The sequence below is a fragment of the Lampetra fluviatilis genome, chromosome 3, assembly GCF_964198595.1.
Source record: "Lampetra fluviatilis chromosome 3, kcLamFluv1.1, whole genome shotgun sequence".
NCBI lineage: Eukaryota > Metazoa > Chordata > Hyperoartia > Petromyzontiformes > Petromyzontidae > Lampetra > Lampetra fluviatilis.
The window spans coordinates 27243721-27261629 of NC_136277.1; the positions used below are offsets into that span (position 1 = coordinate 27243721).

Below are 17909 nucleotides of genomic sequence, written 5' to 3' on the forward strand. Positions count from 1 at the left end.
TCCCAGTTGTTTTAAGAGAAGGCTCACTTACCCAACTGGCTTGTCCAGTTCAGTTTATAAATGACATCGTTTAGCAGCAGGCATATACTTAGAGCTATGTAGGTCAAATACACCTGGGCGGTGGCCCTCTTTCTAAATATTTTAATTATTATTTTTACATGTAATTCCACATGAAGGACCACCTATGTGGGAGCAGAAACTAAACTAAAATTATGGCAAGCTGAAAAAAATTACATTTTGTGCTGTGCAAATGCAGGTTTATGCCATGTAAGCTTGCAGTCAGGTATAGGACATACTACCCGCTGGTGTTTGGGACGTCCTGACCAGAGTTACGGCAGAATTGGTACTTATTTAATTACCCCGCGGACGCGATATGGCACCCACTGTGCCTGTTCGCAATGTCACATCGATCAGAGACGTTTACTTTACATTTTGAGCTTTTTGCTTTTAAGCCTGTGGAAGTCCTGATTCCTTTTTTTTTTTTACAGAATTTTGCCATGTTGTGATGCTTCTAGTCAGCGGATTCGTTTTCGACGTCGAGTATAATTGAAAATGTTAAGTCGGCATTGGTGATACACGGGTTTGCTGTAATACCGCCATCTAGTGGTGCATGTAAATTATACCGCAGAAGAGGCGCTTGATGACTGAATATTCCGTTACGTAAAATATGAAAGATGTATTTTAGTGTTGTGCTCTCAAGTCAGTTTCACGTGACTGATTATACAGCCTGACATGAAGAATAGGTGAATGCCTACATAATTTTTTTCAAGAGTGAATTAGTTGGGATCATGAGCTTAGACTTTGAACAAATTACCGAGAATGCACCCAATTACATTTTAATGTCAGAAGGTAAGCAATGTCGAGCCTGCATAGTGTGTGGATCGGTAACCGCTATGCCCAACCACTTTTATTGTTTGTGGAGCTCTGTGGTGTAGCAGAGGACAGTGTAGTAAAATCTATAGTGTAGTAAAGTCTTCACCAACCAGCACTGACAAGAGTTACGCAGTTCAATCAGATAACCCCCATGGGTGGCATTGCGTGTGTGGGCCCTCATCCAACAATGGACTGACAAAAAGGCTGTACTTGTACGTCATGTGAATACGCGGGCCTCTGTGTTTCAGCACAAATTGAGGTGATCCCGTGCAAGATCTGTGGCGACAAGTCATCAGGGATTCATTATGGAGTCATCACGTGTGAGGGCTGCAAGGTATGACCTCCGCCTTCTCCTGTCCACTCTTGTTTTCCCTAAAGCAAAACCCATTTTAAACACATAGTAGGGTAAACAGTAGTATGAGACCCCTCATTCTTGCAAATTGCTCAGACTATGAGTCAAGGTTTGCCTATCATTTGATGTTTGTTTATAGTACACCTAATAAATTATTTTAGTTTTCCTTTTGCGATTTAAAAAAATATATAAAATGTGTTAGTTGTGAAAAAAAGTTATTAACGTAAAATTCATGACTAAATTTGTTTGACCTACCTGGAACATATTCACTTGTGCACATTTTTTTTAAAAAGTGAAAATAGAGGGATTTGTCTTTTAGAACATTTCCCATTATAATGTGTTTGAACCACCATTTATGTTAGGAGTACCACTGGCCTTAGTTATCAGTATTTAAGGTATGCACATTAATATGTTAAGTCGATTATTTAAAATAAAACAATCGTTGTGGTTATCCAATGTCAAAATTATTGCTTCTCATGTACAACTTCATCAGTAGAGCTCACCTTGAAGGATATGCACTCTGTTCCAGAGGAGTGAATTAATCTGCATTAACACATGTCGATACACCCAATAGTTTGCCCAGACCAATTGTGTTTGGGATATACATCTTCAAATTGTGTTGCATTAAGTGCTGTTTTCTGTCACCTTACTGGTATGTTTTATAAATATGGCACTCAAGTGAGTACACCTATAAATTACAAATAACATCAATGGGTTGCTTTGCCAGTGGTGTGAGAGCACAACACAAATCGCCTTGTTCACATTGAACACTGCTGTGTAACATAAACATACATGACTGGCTAAGGTTTTGGGCAGTGGCCCTTCACATGAATGTTGTGAGGTTAAAATTCCACTCTGTTACAAACGTGTGGATGAATAAAATTACCCACTATTCAGTGTTTCTTTATACGTGGTACTTTGCTATAAAAGAAAATAAAAATATTCCTAAAAGGCATAATTGTTTATTTATACCGGCACGCGTGCTTACTCGCTGAGAAATAATACACATTGACAGCTTGACGTAGCAGAATGAGATTTTTACCCATTAATCTTTTTTGTTTGCACATTTATTATTTTTTTCATCTAATCCTTTTTATTTTAACCTGTTTTGTTTCCAAAAATATATTTTCTAAATGAAAGAGAAATGTAATCACAGGATTAATGCTTCATTCCCTGCATGAAGAGAAAAGCTGACTGTTAAGTTATTAATTAGACCAGCAGGATGGCTTCCTGGGAGAGACGACGACGTGTGTTTTCAAACACCGATGAACGGATTGGAGGCCGGGTGTTGCATGCATTCATCCTGCACGGTTCAGTGGAAAAGGATGCTAATTAGAACCCACAAAAGGGACATCGCGTCACTTTGATGTATTACTCCTACTTTTATATGTGATAATAGAATTCAGATCAAAAGTTAGAAAATGCTGCCTATTTTGAACAGTTCACACATTTTTGTAGTAAATTAGATATATTCCGAGTCGGCATATGAAGATAAAATTGTATTGTACATATGGAGCTGCAAATTGCATTACTGTTCTGAAATTTGACAACTTGCCTGGTACTGTTACCATGGGCTTTTCAGTTTGAATTTTCATCACAGTTATTTTTGATAATTCATGTTTAAAATAATATTGACATTCTCTAACAGTAAAATGTATTTCTTCTAATACAGAGGCACATCACATGCCGCCTGAAAGTGATGCCAATTAAAGTAAAAAAAAAACACATTTCTGAGTGCCTTGACCACCTCACTGGTCAATGTGAGTTGATGGGAATACATGTATCTTGTCTCTTGCTGATTATCGCATGAGTATGTTACGAATTCACCTTTCTTATACCGTATTCTCTCCCACTCTTTCCTCCCATTGCACCGTGCTCAAAAGGGATTTTTCCGGCGGAGTCAGCAAAACAATGCATCATATTCCTGCCCGCGGCAGCGCAATTGCTTGATCGACCGCACGAACCGGAACCGCTGCCAACACTGTCGCCTGCAGAAATGCTTGGCCCTCGGCATGTCGCGAGATGGTAAAGACACATTCATCGCCACCTCACTGAGTCATCCTTCCTCCTGTTACCGAAATAATTTTTGCTTTTTGCCATTTCGAAAGTCGTCGTATCGCACATTCATTAAACCACTTAATAGTTCTGCTTTTAATAACACATCAAGGTTTGCGTTGTGAATTTTTTGTTTTATTTTTCATGCATGTGCAGCGGTAAAGTTTGGCCGGATGTCAAAGAAGCAGCGGGACAGCCTGTACGCGGAGGTGCAGAAGCACCAGCGGCTGCAGCAACACCAGCAGCACCAACAACACGGGGAAGCCGAGCCCCTCACGCCATACTCTAATGGTGCGTTTGCACGTAGGTTGCAAAGATGTCATCGAGTACCCCTTTTAAAAATAGCACAATGCGCCACTCTGCATTAACGTGAATGTTTTACTTCTTGAATCTTTAAAAATTTTATTATCAACGTTAATGTTGTGTTGTCAACCGTTAAATTAATAATATTGTTAAATAAAATGCTCGACATCGGGACATAAGGTTTTTGTCTACCCTGGAAACTACCTTCCATCTGTTAGCAATGTGTATCCCCTATATGCTGCTTAGAAGGTCACAGTGTGGAGTTGTATTTGGTTTGGTATGAATCAATGTTTATTGCTTTTCTTCTGCCAGAACCTTTTGTGACGGTACAGCCACTCCTGAATTACATGTTCATTCATTTCATCTACTTTGTAACATGGAGCATTCAGACTACGATCGATGTAGTTTTGGTAGCCACAGTATATATTTATTAAACCACACTTTATAAGATAAGACAATGGGAGGCATACTCTTTAGTGATAACAAATCCACAGTTTGGCAAACATGCGTCATAACAAAGTCAACGTCAACACGGCAAGCCTTAAGTGTGATCTTGTTGGTTTGCTTGTTAGGCAATGGCTTGGGCAGCGGAAGTGGCATCTCTCACGACCCGGACCATGAGCTGAGCGACCTCAACGACGTGTTTGGGCCAGAGCTGGCAGAGATGGCCTCTCAGGCGGGGAGCGCGGGTGACATGATGATGAGCTGCTATTTCCCATCAGCCTCCGGTGACACAAGCACTCCGCCCAGCTCCAACTCGTCCGCCTCCTCTGTGGGCTCCGTGTCGCGGTCCGGTTCGGCGTCAGGCCAGCCATCTCCGGACCAGTCCGGTTTGGACATAGATGGTAACCGGCCCCGGAGTTTGGTGATCAAGCAGGAGCCTGGCTCAGGCGTGGCCACAGCACCGTGCGTGGTGTCTGCCACCGCCAACAACGGTGCTGTTGGCATGACATATGACCTTAATGGTGACCTTACGTGCGACCTGGAATTCTTGGCCAGTGCTTTTTGCAATGGCCACTACGGCAGTGGGAAAACACCAACCAGTGAAATTGGTATGTTACAATTGTATCTGATAACATTTGTTAAAGATAATCAGATAAATTAACTTAATGTGTTCTTTTGGTCTCAAAAGTTGGAACTGTCATTGCGGCCCTGTAATATTGTTGTTTTCGTAAATACTGGTTAAATTCTTAACTCCAAGTCTGCCATTTGCACGAGATTCTACTTTTAAATTGTTCAATGAGGGTCAGCTGTCTGCTAAAATGTTAATTTAACAGGCGCAGTTATAGCTGCATCACGATGATACCAACACCTTTTTCACCAAACCTTTCCATTAACTTCGCCATGAAATACATTTTCTCTCGTGGTAAATTTTGCCTTTGTGTCCACTTGGGACTATTAACATTGGTTGGGTTATTTTATTCATCTGGTGGTTATCGTGCACATATTTAAACATGTTTCTGTGCTGTCGGGCCTTGCAGAACACCTTGCCCAGAACATTGTACGGTCACACAATGAGACGTGTCAGTACTCAACAGCGGAGTTGCAGAGGCTGGCATGGCAAACATACTCCTATGAGGAAGTCAAGGTTTGCCAGAGTCAGGTGAGAAACGGTGTTTTGCAGAAGTTGCAATTAGTCTGGAGGACAATGAGGCTTATTGGCCCTTTAACTGAATTTTTATGCTACACTATTGTTTGTAAAATTCTGAATGTAAACCGAATTGGACATGGTTTATCTATTGTGGAAGTTATGTTTGTATGCTGCAATGTTTTTTCCCCATCTATGAAATTAATGCCAGAATGCATGTTTAAGGCAAATGCATGTATTTTGGTTGGGAATATGAGTATGACAGTTATGTTTGCCTTCTACTTGTTATTATGTGGTTGGACATTTAATAATTTTAAAGGTGTAATGTTTGCATAAAAAATGTTTGAAATGTATTGACATTGTCATTTTGTTTGTACGTACAGCCTCTGGAGGTGATGTGGCAGCAGTGTGCCATTCAGGTCACCAACGCCATCCAGTATGTGGTGGAGTTTGCAAAGCGCATTGATGGCTTCATGGACCTCTGCCAGAATGACCAGATCATCCTGCTCAAAGCTGGTACGAAGCTATATATATATCAAACACTGCAGTGCAAACAAGGGTTTGTTTAGACAGTGTCGGTAAATAGTGAATTCCTACAAAAAGGATCTTCATACACCACAAGCAATGCTCTTGCTATATATGATATTTGTGCATAGCTTTGAGAAGTCGATCCCAAAATAGGAAAGCACTTTATTTCTATATTGATATTTAGTTTATAATAGTTTGTAATGATATTTTACATGGATGCAGTAACTGCATGGATAAAAAAACTCACAAATATTTTCATTGTGGAAAGTAAAACATTTTTTGCCGTGCTTTATATATATAAAAAAAAAATTTGCCCATGCTTTTTTTTCCCCCAAATAAAATCGCATGCCTTGTTATTGCACTGTCCGTGATGAAATTGATTTTATTGTGTTGTGTATTGCAGGGTGCTTGGAGGTGGTGTTGATAAGGATGTGCCGAGTGTTTAATCCACACAATAACACAGTGCTCTTTGATGGAAAATATGGTGGCATTCAGCTTTTTAAATCGTTATGTAAGTGCAATTTACTCCTATGGATATCCCTGTAATATGTGTCCAGGTCAAGTGATCTTTGTGCAGAGTAGTGTAGAAATATAATGCACCTGATGTTTTTTGTATAATAAATTATACAATTAATGTGCAGTATATATTATGTATTATAATCATAATAAGACAGGGTACTTGGTGAGTGCATTGGTAGTGGTGCACTAGTACAATTAACAAACAAAAAAACTCAACACATTTGTGAATAACACTGCCTAACATAGAAATAGGTGAATAAGAAAAGTATGCAATCGGTGACATTTCAGTCCGTGGCCCTTCTTCACAGTGCTGTGAATTAGGGCCATTGATGTGCTGTCACTCCCCGAAAAGTTAGCTCTTACATACAATTTATTTTTAAGGCATTATTGTTTTCGAATGTGTTGTGTTTTTATAAAGTGCATATAAGCGTACGTTGTTATTCCTACACTTGTTTACCAAGTAAAGCCTCGTCGAGTCTCCAAGACTTTAGCACGAGGGTCCTGCCAACTTTTGGCATTAGCGGGTGATGTTGCTAAACGCGATCACAATTGAGTAATTTACAAGTATATTTTGGCATTGTCATATCTTCTCAACATATCAGGTATATTGTGCAGGATTTTTTTAAGCAATGGGAGTGAACCGGAGAACCCAGGGAAAACCCATGCAGAAACAGGGGGAGAACATCCGAACAGTATGCTGAAAAGCACCCGGGTCGGAAATAGAACACAGGCCATCTTGGTTGTGAGGCACAAATTTCACAACTGTGCCACCCTAAATAATTATCATAACGTACAACTGTTTGTCAAGCCACTGCTGAGTAAAGGCCTCACCCACGCTGTGTCTGTTATGAAGGTTGTTTTGACCATACTTCACTTTGCTGGTCAGTGTGGATTGGGGAAGGGGTGGGGTAGCCCGGACCGGTTTTACCTATTACTTGCTACAGATAGCATACGTGGCTGAGAAGTGCACTTAGGTTACCAGTTAATAGTGTCATATACTAACCAGGCCTTTAAATCATGTGCTTTCAATTGTTAGTCACTGTATAATGCCCTAAAGGAAAAAGTGCCACAGGCACCTCACAAAGGATCAAGGCACATGCAGTGGTTCGCTAGGCCAAGGGCTTATGTTGCTATTCGCAGAGGAGGTTTATTTTTGACTTGCATTGATCTTCCACCGTGAGATTTCAAAGTGATACGCGCGTATGTGGCTGCGTGTTACATGCAGGCTGCGATGACCTGATTACTGCCATGTTCGACTTGGCCAAGAGCCTCTGCGCGATGCAACTCAAGGAGGAGGACATTGCTCTCTTCTCGGCCTCTGTGCTCGTCTCGTCCGGTGAGGAGTCATCTTAACCTCCCTCCGTCTTCTTTTGTGGCTCTGCACGCTTTGTGTTTTTGAACACCTTTTTACATTTCAGTGCATTATTGCATGTTAACTATGTGCTCACAAAAGAAGGCAAGGAATTTTGGGAACCTTTTCAGCATACCATTTCAGTTAAATGTGTTTATTTATTTGGGGATTATTTGAATAGTTTTGAATCCATAATAAAAATAAATCAAGTTTAAGTGTTCTTTTGTGTAAAATTATACATTAATACTGTAGGTTTTGTCTTCATATTTTGGTTTGCTTACATGTACCACAGAGATGGCCATGATACAGTGTACTAATGGGTTTCAGTATTTGCAATTTTGTCAATTTTTATCTATTTTAATTTTCCCAGGGTTTAAAGGTTGTTTTGTCTTAGTTTTTCCCTAGTCTGTTATGTAAAAAAATATTGCCGCATAACACATGAACATTAACTGTAAAATTAAGTTTGATTCCATGGAGGTTTATTTTCGAGTTTTAAACCTTTCTTGAAATGTCATCTGCCTAATGTAATGTTGTGGTGCAAAACACTCAATGATACTTATGTTACACACCTTTACATAAATTGTCACTTGGGCTTAAAGATGAAGGGGTTAATCCTTTTCATTAGCAAGTACATAAGGTGACGGAGGGAGTAATAAATAGATACCGTAATTGAAAGCAAGCACTGTCCAATGCCAAATGCTTAAAACAGCCATCATCAACACTGTTTTGTAGCTGAAAATATACGTGATAAGCTCAGGTTTGAGCAATGCCCTTGTGCTTTTGAGAAGGGCCGTTGCTTGAAATATATATTTTCGGCTTTTGCAATGCCAGTGACAGCAGCACTATAGCGTTTTTAAGCCTGTGCTTATACGCCACTGATAACAGTTCCTGACATTTTATTTCCTGTCCATCAGACCGGCAATGGCTGCAGGATTCAATAAAGGTGGAGAAGCTGGCAGAAAAAATTAACCTTGCCTTCCGGCATGTGGTTTGCAAGCATCGTATGAATGACAACATGCTCAACAAGGTTGGTCTACATTCCAATATATATTACTGGTTTATAGAGCATGTGTTCAAATCCTGTGGGCAATGTGATCCAGTATTTTTTTTTATTTCAAGATTAAGCAATTAAAATTTAAATCGACGCAGTTAAACTTGCGCAGTTAATACACAGGAAGGATTCCAATGCTGAATTTTAAGGGTGCATCTTTTGTTCGTGTAACTTTGCGCATTGCTCATTTAATGCGCAACATCCAATGTTTAACAAAGCAAATTTGTTGCCCATTATTTTCATGCTTGAATTGCTTATTTAAATCAATAAAGTACTTGCATTTGTATTTAGTCATCTGTTTTGAATGAGGTTGTGTGCTGCAGAGCCTCATGCAACGTTTTCCCCATAGTGTTGCAGCAATGTTAAACAGGGAAACACTGAAATCAACTTTAGTTTATGCAAAGTTATTGCACAATCTATACCTTTTTAAACATTTGCTTTAGAAAATAGTTTAATTCACGAAGTAGTACACGGTCTCCTGAATTATGATTCAATGTGTACCAAATTGAATCGCTTTTGTAAAATTATTCCGAATTCACAATTTTAAATGACAGCCGTTGAAATATTAGCATTTTACGATGGCCCAATGTCCCGCAAATGTTTGCTCGTACGCATCGCTGCTCGATTTACAATCGCATGAACGTAATGCCATGCAAAATTCAGGTCAACATTTGGTGTTGGTTTTGTTGTTGCGTGTACAGTTGCTGCCCAAGGTGGGAGTCCTACGACAGGTGTGCGCGCTGCACATGGAGAAGTTTCAGGAGTTCCGAGAGGGTCATCAGGATATAGTGCACTCCCACTTCCCGCCGCTTTACAAGGAGCTCTTCAGCTCTGACATCCAGCAGTTGCAGCCTGGCTCAGCAGCCAACGGGAACTGATGCCCACTGTCATTTGCTGCCGCTGCTGCTGCTGCTAGTGCTGCTTGTCTGCACGTGACATTGGTTGGGGAGGGCTGGCGGGGGGGTTTTATGAACACCGTTCGGCATGCGGCACATGAGTTTTGAGTCGAGGCTCAGAAGCTACCTGAAGCAATAGCACATGGGATCCAACACCGGTTGCTTGTGTATTTCACAGCCCACTCTTGATCTCCCTCGTCCCTCCTTGTACCCACCTTCAATCCTAGCCATTCCCCTCGCTATGTCCAAGTGGTCTCAGCCAGGCGTTAATATTGATGGAAGCCACTCGCACCACCCCCCCCCCCATCTTCACACTGCAAGTCAACTTTTTTCAAGTGGTCTTCAGTGCTTAGCGGACAATTGAGTGGCTGTCACAACGCGAACACAAATGCAATCAACGGATGATACAGATGCACACCAGAGCATTGTTTGAAGGTAGGATTGCAAAGGCACTTCTGCTGTGAAGTTTAGCATGATAGAAACTATCGGCAGCTGGCTCAAGCTGAAGTTACCTCGCATTTTCGCAACCAAAACCATCAGGAATATTTCGACATAACAGGGTCCGTTCCTCAGTGCTGCAGGTGAGTTTCGAGGGAGCTCAGGAAAAAATATTTAGAGCTGCCCCATCTTAAATAGTTTTGAGCCAACAATCCACTGCATTTATGGCAGATGTAATGGATATGCCACCAATGTGATGTTAATCCATGGCTCTATAGCATTTAGGGTGGGATGCACTCCTCCATGAAGTAGGAGATTCAGATCTAATGATGGATTATTTAAAGGCTGGCGCGTTTCAGGTCACTCAACTATCTGAACGAAGCACAACAAGATTAGTATCTACACTGGTTTCATGGTGTGCACCATTCTTTTTAGAAGGGGTAAAAACTTAATTTCCATCATCAGGATTTCCACAAAACTGAAATGAACTCGTTTTTTTTTCTAATTCCGGTGTGCAACATGAACCAAGGTATCATCGCTAATCAATCTTTTCTTGCGAAATCTCTTGTGAGGCCAGCTTCCCATTGGTCCCATTTTTTTCCCATTCTAAATGGATGGGTACCAGAGCCAATGACGAGGAATCTTACTGCCGGTTTGCTAAAAGAAAATATTCAGTAACAAGATGCACAGCGACAACATGCTGTGTTGTAGCAAGAAGCCGTGCTTGACTTCACTATATTTCACCTGTGTCCCACTTTCTACGAAAACTTGAACTTTAGTGATAAGCGTCGCTTCACATAAAGCCTCAGCTTGCTGAAGTTATGCAAAGTGTGATGCTCAACAACTGACCAGCAGGGTGTGGTAAATGTAAAACGACAACAACAACAACAAACTAAGCATCAACATGAAAATATTTTCTACAAGCAGTAAAGCCTCTACTGATGAGCATTCTCCACCCGGATTGGTGGTGTGCACTTAGCAATAAATTTCCAGCAGAACCAATAACAACATTCTAACACAAATTCCTGCCATTTTAGTTCACGTTATCTGGGAATACCCAGGTATATGGTATGTTTTTGACAAGTCGCAACGCGTTTTATGCGAAACGTTATTTTGAAAAACGTAAACCCTGTGATTTGACTATTTTATCGCAGCACACTAAACACAAGTATAGTATAAATTGCACATTAATTCCAAGCTGCATGAGTGTATTTTGTTTTCTTTCAACCAGTGGAGGCTTCTGGAAGATTGGCCTGAATCTCATGCAGTGTATGCATGCTAAATTGTTTTCTCAAACTTTGAACAAACTACTGATAGTTTAAAGCGATAGTATTTTACACCTGATGTGTTTTAGGCACTACAAACACTATATTTTGTATAATTTTAGAGTGAAAATAAAAACAAATGTCGTTTCCCTTTAATTGCTTAAAGCATTATAACCTTAACATTAACAAAATAAGCACTTAACTCCGTCCCTGTCATGAAGAGCCAAAGGATTTGGCTCCGATCACAGTCATGTCATAAAAAAAAGTAATGTGTAAACTGGGCTGTATATATTCATTTTAGCACTCACCAGGCATCAGTGTGGTATGGCAATTTTAGATTTTAAAAGACTTGAAATGTATATTTTATTGGTTTCAAGAAATTACTCTTGGGGGGGAAAAAAACAAGACGCTATAACTGTTGGATTCAGGGTAAATGAAGCGAAGAGATGAATGTATCTTTGCAAGAGTGGAAGTCTTTAAGAAAGGCTACAGTGTTGACAATCAATTGTTGTGTTTTTTTTCTTTCCGTGGTTGAATGTCCTTTTTATTTACGAATAGTCCTGTATTTGTGATATTTCGTTCCTACATTTGTCCTAATTATTTGAGGCTGTACATTTTAATGGAGAAGTGTAACACTCTCTTTCGTATGGATATGAATTGAGTACCAACTATAAATTGACGTCGAAAGTTGTATATCCAGCTGATGGCCTCAGTGGACGTGTACCACTTGTGCTCCTGACAAACGCTGCAAGTGGACATTTGTTCATAATGTGTCCCACCGTTGGTTACGGCACGCAAGTCGCTTAACACTCAAATGTCCGTGGCACGTTTCTCAATTTTCAAATACCGTTTATAAAAATCTGAAGTTACAATATTCTTTCCATGCAAAGTATGTAGAACAAACGCGTTACTAAAATTACTACAAACAGGATAATATATTTTAAAGTGGTACATTTTAGTCCATGTATATAGACGGGTGCCAGTACTTTTAAGCCCATGATATTTTATTGCACATTGTTAAACCAATTTTCCAAATCTTGAAAATGTTTCCATTAATATTCTCACGAATTTGAACGGCTATGATCGTTGATTATAATGATATAAGTGTGGATATTAGACTCAAACTGAAAAACAATGCAGTCAGTTCATAACTGTAAAAATTACATCAACAAAACAGCACGTCTATTTTCTGTAAAGTAATGTATTTTCTTATATGTAATTGTTTTAGTATGTAACTAAAACAAGCGTTTTATTAGCATGGGCATTCAAAGTAGATTATTAAGAAAACAATACTTTATTCTGATTTGTATCCTGGAAATTGCTGTGTTACACTTCACCATTGTCTTTGTGACACCCGCACTAAAAGTTAAAATGGTTTATGGATTCTTATTTAATTTGTAACCTGGAAATTATAGTATTACACTTGATCCTCGTCTTTGTGGCATCCGCACTAAAAGTTCCAATGGTTATGAAGAGCAGAGACATGTCAAAAAGCCTTGTCTGGATACAATCGTGCTGATGAGATTTACGCATTTTTGAAAAGTGTGTATTTTTTTTGAAGACACCTTATATTTGGGGTAAAACGTTGTAAGATGTATTGTGCATTCAAATTTTTAAGAGTATATTTTTGTGCGTAAATGTACCAAATACTGTACTAAACTTTCACAAACGCCAATGTGTTTTCTCCCACCATCTGCATACCTAACTGCTTATTATTTTGGTCTTTGTGAGCAAATTTTGATAACTGGTGATTTAAGAGTAAGATGACAATACAATTTTATTGCATGCATTATCCACGTTAAATTTTCCAAAAAAGGGACTTTGAGTTGACAGACAATACAATTGTATACGCGTGTATAATTGTACACACCATTGGAAGAACTGATCATTCGTATGCCCTATATAACCCAATCCGGCCCAGGTTTATAAGTGCATCTATACATTTTTGCGTACACATTACATGCGGTATTGTGGCTTCACTACTTTGGTAGGTCAATTGAATGTGCGCCTTTTAAAAAAAAATACAATAATGAAAATAACGATGAAAAAAGTGACATTGCACATGCTTCTGCTAAAGTGTCTGCTGGTGGTGGCTAAATTGGTGGTGCTCTGCAAACATTCCAGCATGAGAAAAGGAAGTGGTGGTGGCTTGGTGGCAGTGTGGAATTGTTTACGTGTTGAAGACAGCGTTCCAATTTATATATATGTCGATGTACTATTGGATGCCGCATACGTAGAGTAACCTTCATGATTTGCTACTTGTTATTTTTTCCCTTTAAAAACATTTTTGCACACATTATTTGCTCCTTGCTCCCTAGTGCAATAGTATTTTTTGTCTAAATATACATTTGGGGACTATACAGATGTGAGTTGCATCTATATTTGTGCTTGAGCACCTTTTTTATTTGGGTGGGTAGAAAAATGAATGAATGAATGGGAGTGTTCAAGTCCCTATTTGTTGACATGTTCCCTTTAATGTCATCTCTGTACTTTGACACTTTTTTTTCTGAGACTCCTTTGTATACGTACCAGTAGTATATCATCACAATCACTGTTTTTCGAAAATAACGTGATGGTTCACATTCGTTCGTAATTTCAAATCCCATTATGTACATAGCAACGCATACTTACATGGTATGCGTTCATCAATTTGTGCCTGGGTTGATTGCTTTTGTGTGTGTACAATTATTAAGTGTTTATACTTCTGTATGCATATGTATACAGATTTGTGTTATTTCGACTTAATGAATGGTGTGTGTATGTGTTAACTGGGTCATAGTCTCAGGGAGAGTGACAATACATTTAATGGTAAAGGAATTCATCGAGCAAAATTATGATATTTTCACTGTCTCACTAGACATTAAATTCCACACGGTAGCAATAACCCATTGAAGGAAAGCTTATACAATTGCTGGCTTTTAAAGTAATATTTTTCATTAGTGTTTTTTTATCCTATGTCTCTTGGTTCCTCGAATAAAGCCAACCACGTTTTAACGTGTAATTTTGCATTATATATTTTTGCGTATAGTACTTTTTTAAGCCTCCAGCACAACTATGTAGCATTTAGTGTTTATTTTGAACATGGGAAAAGTAAGAATGGTATTATTAAGGTGTCTTGCTTGATACCTGAATTGAAGTATCTCTTCTCTACCTTTGAATTAAATAAGTAAATAATTTGGGTTTGTGGAAAAATGACAAGAATTCACTATTTTAAGAGCATTATTTTTTATTGTAATATGTATTGGTGTTCAACTCATCCTTTCTTCTTTGGTTCTCAGCTGAGAGATTAGTGATGTTGATGGTTAAGTTAGTGTGGGTTTGTAGCGATGTAAGGTGACAGAATCCCATTGTTGTATTGTTTTGTGCAAGCAACACAAATAATATATTGAAGGAAAATGGTTTTGTTTTCATGTGTCCTGTTATAGATCTTTGTGATGTTGGTTTGTAGTGGTGACATTTCGAAGGTTCCTTTTAACAGATCTCGTAACCTCTAGCCTTTCTCAGGGATAGTCCTTTTTGATTGAAGTAGGGATGTGTATGACCATTTCATTGCTTAACCTTTATAATGCTGCTTGTGTTTCTAACGCTAAAATGTGCAAGGCATTAGACTAAAGCCCTATATTCATGGTTTTCCCATTTACTGCACAATTCATACTCTTGCGTGTAATGCTGTCTCAATGGCCCATAATTTATATCTTGTTACTTTTCTTTTATATAAGAAATTAAATACATTTTAAAAAATGCCAAAATATTTTTTTTTGGATCTGACGATTCAACCGTTCTAATGTCCAACATCGTGCAGAGAACAGTAACTTTGGAGTGTGAAATAATTTTCAATGAAATATTCCAGCGTATTAAAGTTTTGTATGTAAATAACATACTTTTACTCTAGACAATCAAGTATGCTCTTGGGTAGGTTTGGTGCCAAAAGCACCCACTTTTTCTCATTTGACTTGCCCTTAATATGGTCTTTGCACTTTCCTTTTAAAGCTTGAGTTTTTTTTTACCTGTAACGTGTATTTTTGTTCTTATTTTAATTACTGACATTCAGTATCACTAAGCACTCAAAAGTTCATATTACAAAAAAAATTGCAGTCCCTTAATGCCCTTTGCAAAATACCCAACTTGTTTCCTCCACAAGTCCACCATAGTATTGGGACTTTCAAAATGTATTCATCCACATTTATAATCAGTATTGTGATGGAAACTATAATTTCAGTTAGTCTTGATATGTAAAATATTGGCTTTTTTAATGCATCTAACAACATTTTGTTCTAGCACAACAGTGAAAATGTCAACGCCTTTTAATTACAATGCTTTTATATATATTTTCCATCATACAACGCTTAACTTTTATAGCACTTGCACCAATAATTTCATACATGGTTACGTGTTTAGATCTCAAACCAATTAGACCGTGTGATCACTCATCTCCCGCGTCTCAGGGATGCCCTCTTGTGTTTCCCAAGAATGTACATGCATCTTTTCGGTCCAACAAGTGGTTTGCAAATGGAAATGTGGAAGGCAATAAGATGACAAAAAATACACTTTTTAAAGTCCGAAAATTAATATGCTGCATGCTAATTTTAAATTTTACACAGTCACTACCAGACAAGGCTTTTCAAAAGTATAATTTGTCATGCTCGCTTTTGCAGCACTTGGCAATTAGAAGTATAAATCATGGGAAGGAAACCCTACAGATTATTGCAGGGTTATGACAAGGGATGATAATATTTATAAAAGGTTTATATAGTGTATGTTGAAATCTATATTTGGAGAATTTGAGTAGGTGCAGTTTCTGATGGATGAAAGCCGTAAAGACATTGCATTTTCAGTGTCCAAAAAGTATGACACCTTGTATGGCTCAAACTTGGAGGGAAACGTATTGTCTTTTTTTTCTCTCTTATTTATTTCAACTCTGTTTATTCGCCATGAAAGAATGCTATGCGTTAAGATGTTTGTACATTGTAAGATGAATCATAGTTGTCGTCAATGCTAAAATGCACAGGTGTTGCTTTAAGTAGACAGTATTGTTAACATGAGTATAGGGTTGGTAACATTCAGCAATTTTGGTGAACAAGGGCAGTTCCAGCGCTGCTTGCATGTTACAATTATTTTTAACACATGCTATATAATGTTATTACAATTTACAGATGTGTCGTTTTAAACTTGTCTAACCAAGTAAAATACCAGTGGGCCAAATAGTAATGCTTCTCTTTAAGGTGAAATCTAAAATGCTGTTACAATGTCAATGCTTTTCAGTAAATACAGTGTAACTTTAGCCAAATGCTGGAACGGCCCTTTTTTTCAAAAGTTCTACCATTTTAATGGCAACCCTAAACCAATGTTCTATTTTACACACTAAGTGTTTCCACTTAAAGAAAGTGTTATGAATGCACAATTAAATGCAGTCAATTGTTCAATTGTTTCTGCAATAACTTTATGGTTTTCATCTCCTATATGTCCCCATCACTCAGTAGAGTATTTCCCTATTCTTACCGTTTTCCGGTAATTACCTTCTTGTAATATATATTTGAATGTAACACATTTATAGTTGTTCCCTATTTGTAAAGCAATAAAACGAAGTTGAGAAAAAAAAAACATTTTGAAACACAACATTTATTGTACGAGTACGTGGTTTAGTTTAAGCCATGTTATTATTGAAGCTTGTGTAATGTTTTAAACGTGCATTTTGCACACCTTTCATTACTAAGGATTAATCCTTAGGTTACCTGTATAGCTTTACTTATATATTGGGAAATATATATAAATATCTTCACTAACGCCCTGTTTATCTGACAGCATTGTTATAGCTATTTTTTCGTAAATGCATTAATTTATGTTTCTCAAATTCTTACGCGTACGGAAGGTTTAGCCTCGTCATTGCGAGTTGCGCTGCACGGGATGGATGTCGCGTGTTTGGAGCAGAAAGGACTCACACCTTCACGGTTTCACGGATTCCGACATAAGCTCCTTATTTACAGATTTTATGTATTCACTTTTAAAATAAAATAAAAAGAAATCTTTAATTTACTGCGCTATGTGAACATTTGTTTGTTTCTTTTGTACATTTTGGGAACCAATGTTTCTTCCAAGAATTCTTTATCAATGCATAATCACAAACTTGAAAATATAAAATGTATGCGATGGTGATATCTTTTACAAATAACGTGTTGTGTTAAGATTGTGAAGGTCGGCAATAACCTTCGAATTTTTTATACCTGTTTTGGTGTTACTTAATGTCAGGGTGTTTCAAAAAGATGAACCCGATTAGAAATCGCTATATCTCTGCAACCACGAACCGCCCATGAATGAAACTCTTACCACTTGAAAGGGCGGGGCATCGAGTTTCAAATGATTACCGCTAGATGCCTCTCCCGGCGTTTTGCGTTCTGCAGTTCAGCAAGACTGAATCCGTAATTGCGGTGCAGCGTGCGTTTCATCACACCCTGCGACTTTTTCTTGTGGTGATACGTAAAAGACCGTGTTTTTTTGCCACCATTCGTGACTAATTTGGAAGACCTCAAAAAAAGAATCACGGCAGCGGTGACTTCAGTGGAAGAAGACACTTTGAGAGGCGTTTGGGACGAATTCAACTATCGTCTCGATGTTGTCTGTACAGCAGGTGGAGGGCACATAGAGCATTTATAAAATGGTTAACAAAACTTGATAACTCATTAAACCGTTTGT

The 17909-nt window shown here is 38.4% G+C and overlaps 1 protein-coding gene across 3 annotated transcripts in view; it reads left to right on the plus strand.

Annotated features, from left to right (window-relative positions):
* RORB (RAR related orphan receptor B) overlaps positions 1-17241 on the plus strand; it is a 139261-nt gene extending 122020 nt beyond the window's left edge. For 2 of the 3 annotated variants that reach the window (XM_078885959.1, XM_078885961.1), the window contains exons 2-11: positions 1122-1207; positions 3109-3250; positions 3437-3571; positions 4156-4635; positions 5065-5186; positions 5555-5687; positions 6103-6210; positions 7444-7554; positions 8484-8596; positions 9322-17241. In XM_078885959.1, coding sequence (XP_078742085.1) covers positions 1122-1207; positions 3109-3250; positions 3437-3571; positions 4156-4635; positions 5065-5186; positions 5555-5687; positions 6103-6210; positions 7444-7554; positions 8484-8596; positions 9322-9498 — 1607 coding nt within the window. In that variant the 3' untranslated portion in view covers positions 9499-17241. The remainder of the gene's footprint in view (positions 1-1121; positions 1208-3108; positions 3251-3436; positions 3572-4155; positions 4636-5064; positions 5187-5554; positions 5688-6102; positions 6211-7443; positions 7555-8483; positions 8597-9321) is intronic. The other variant, XM_078885960.1, reaches the window with a different exon arrangement.
* The last annotated feature ends 668 nt before the right edge of the window (positions 17242-17909 follow it).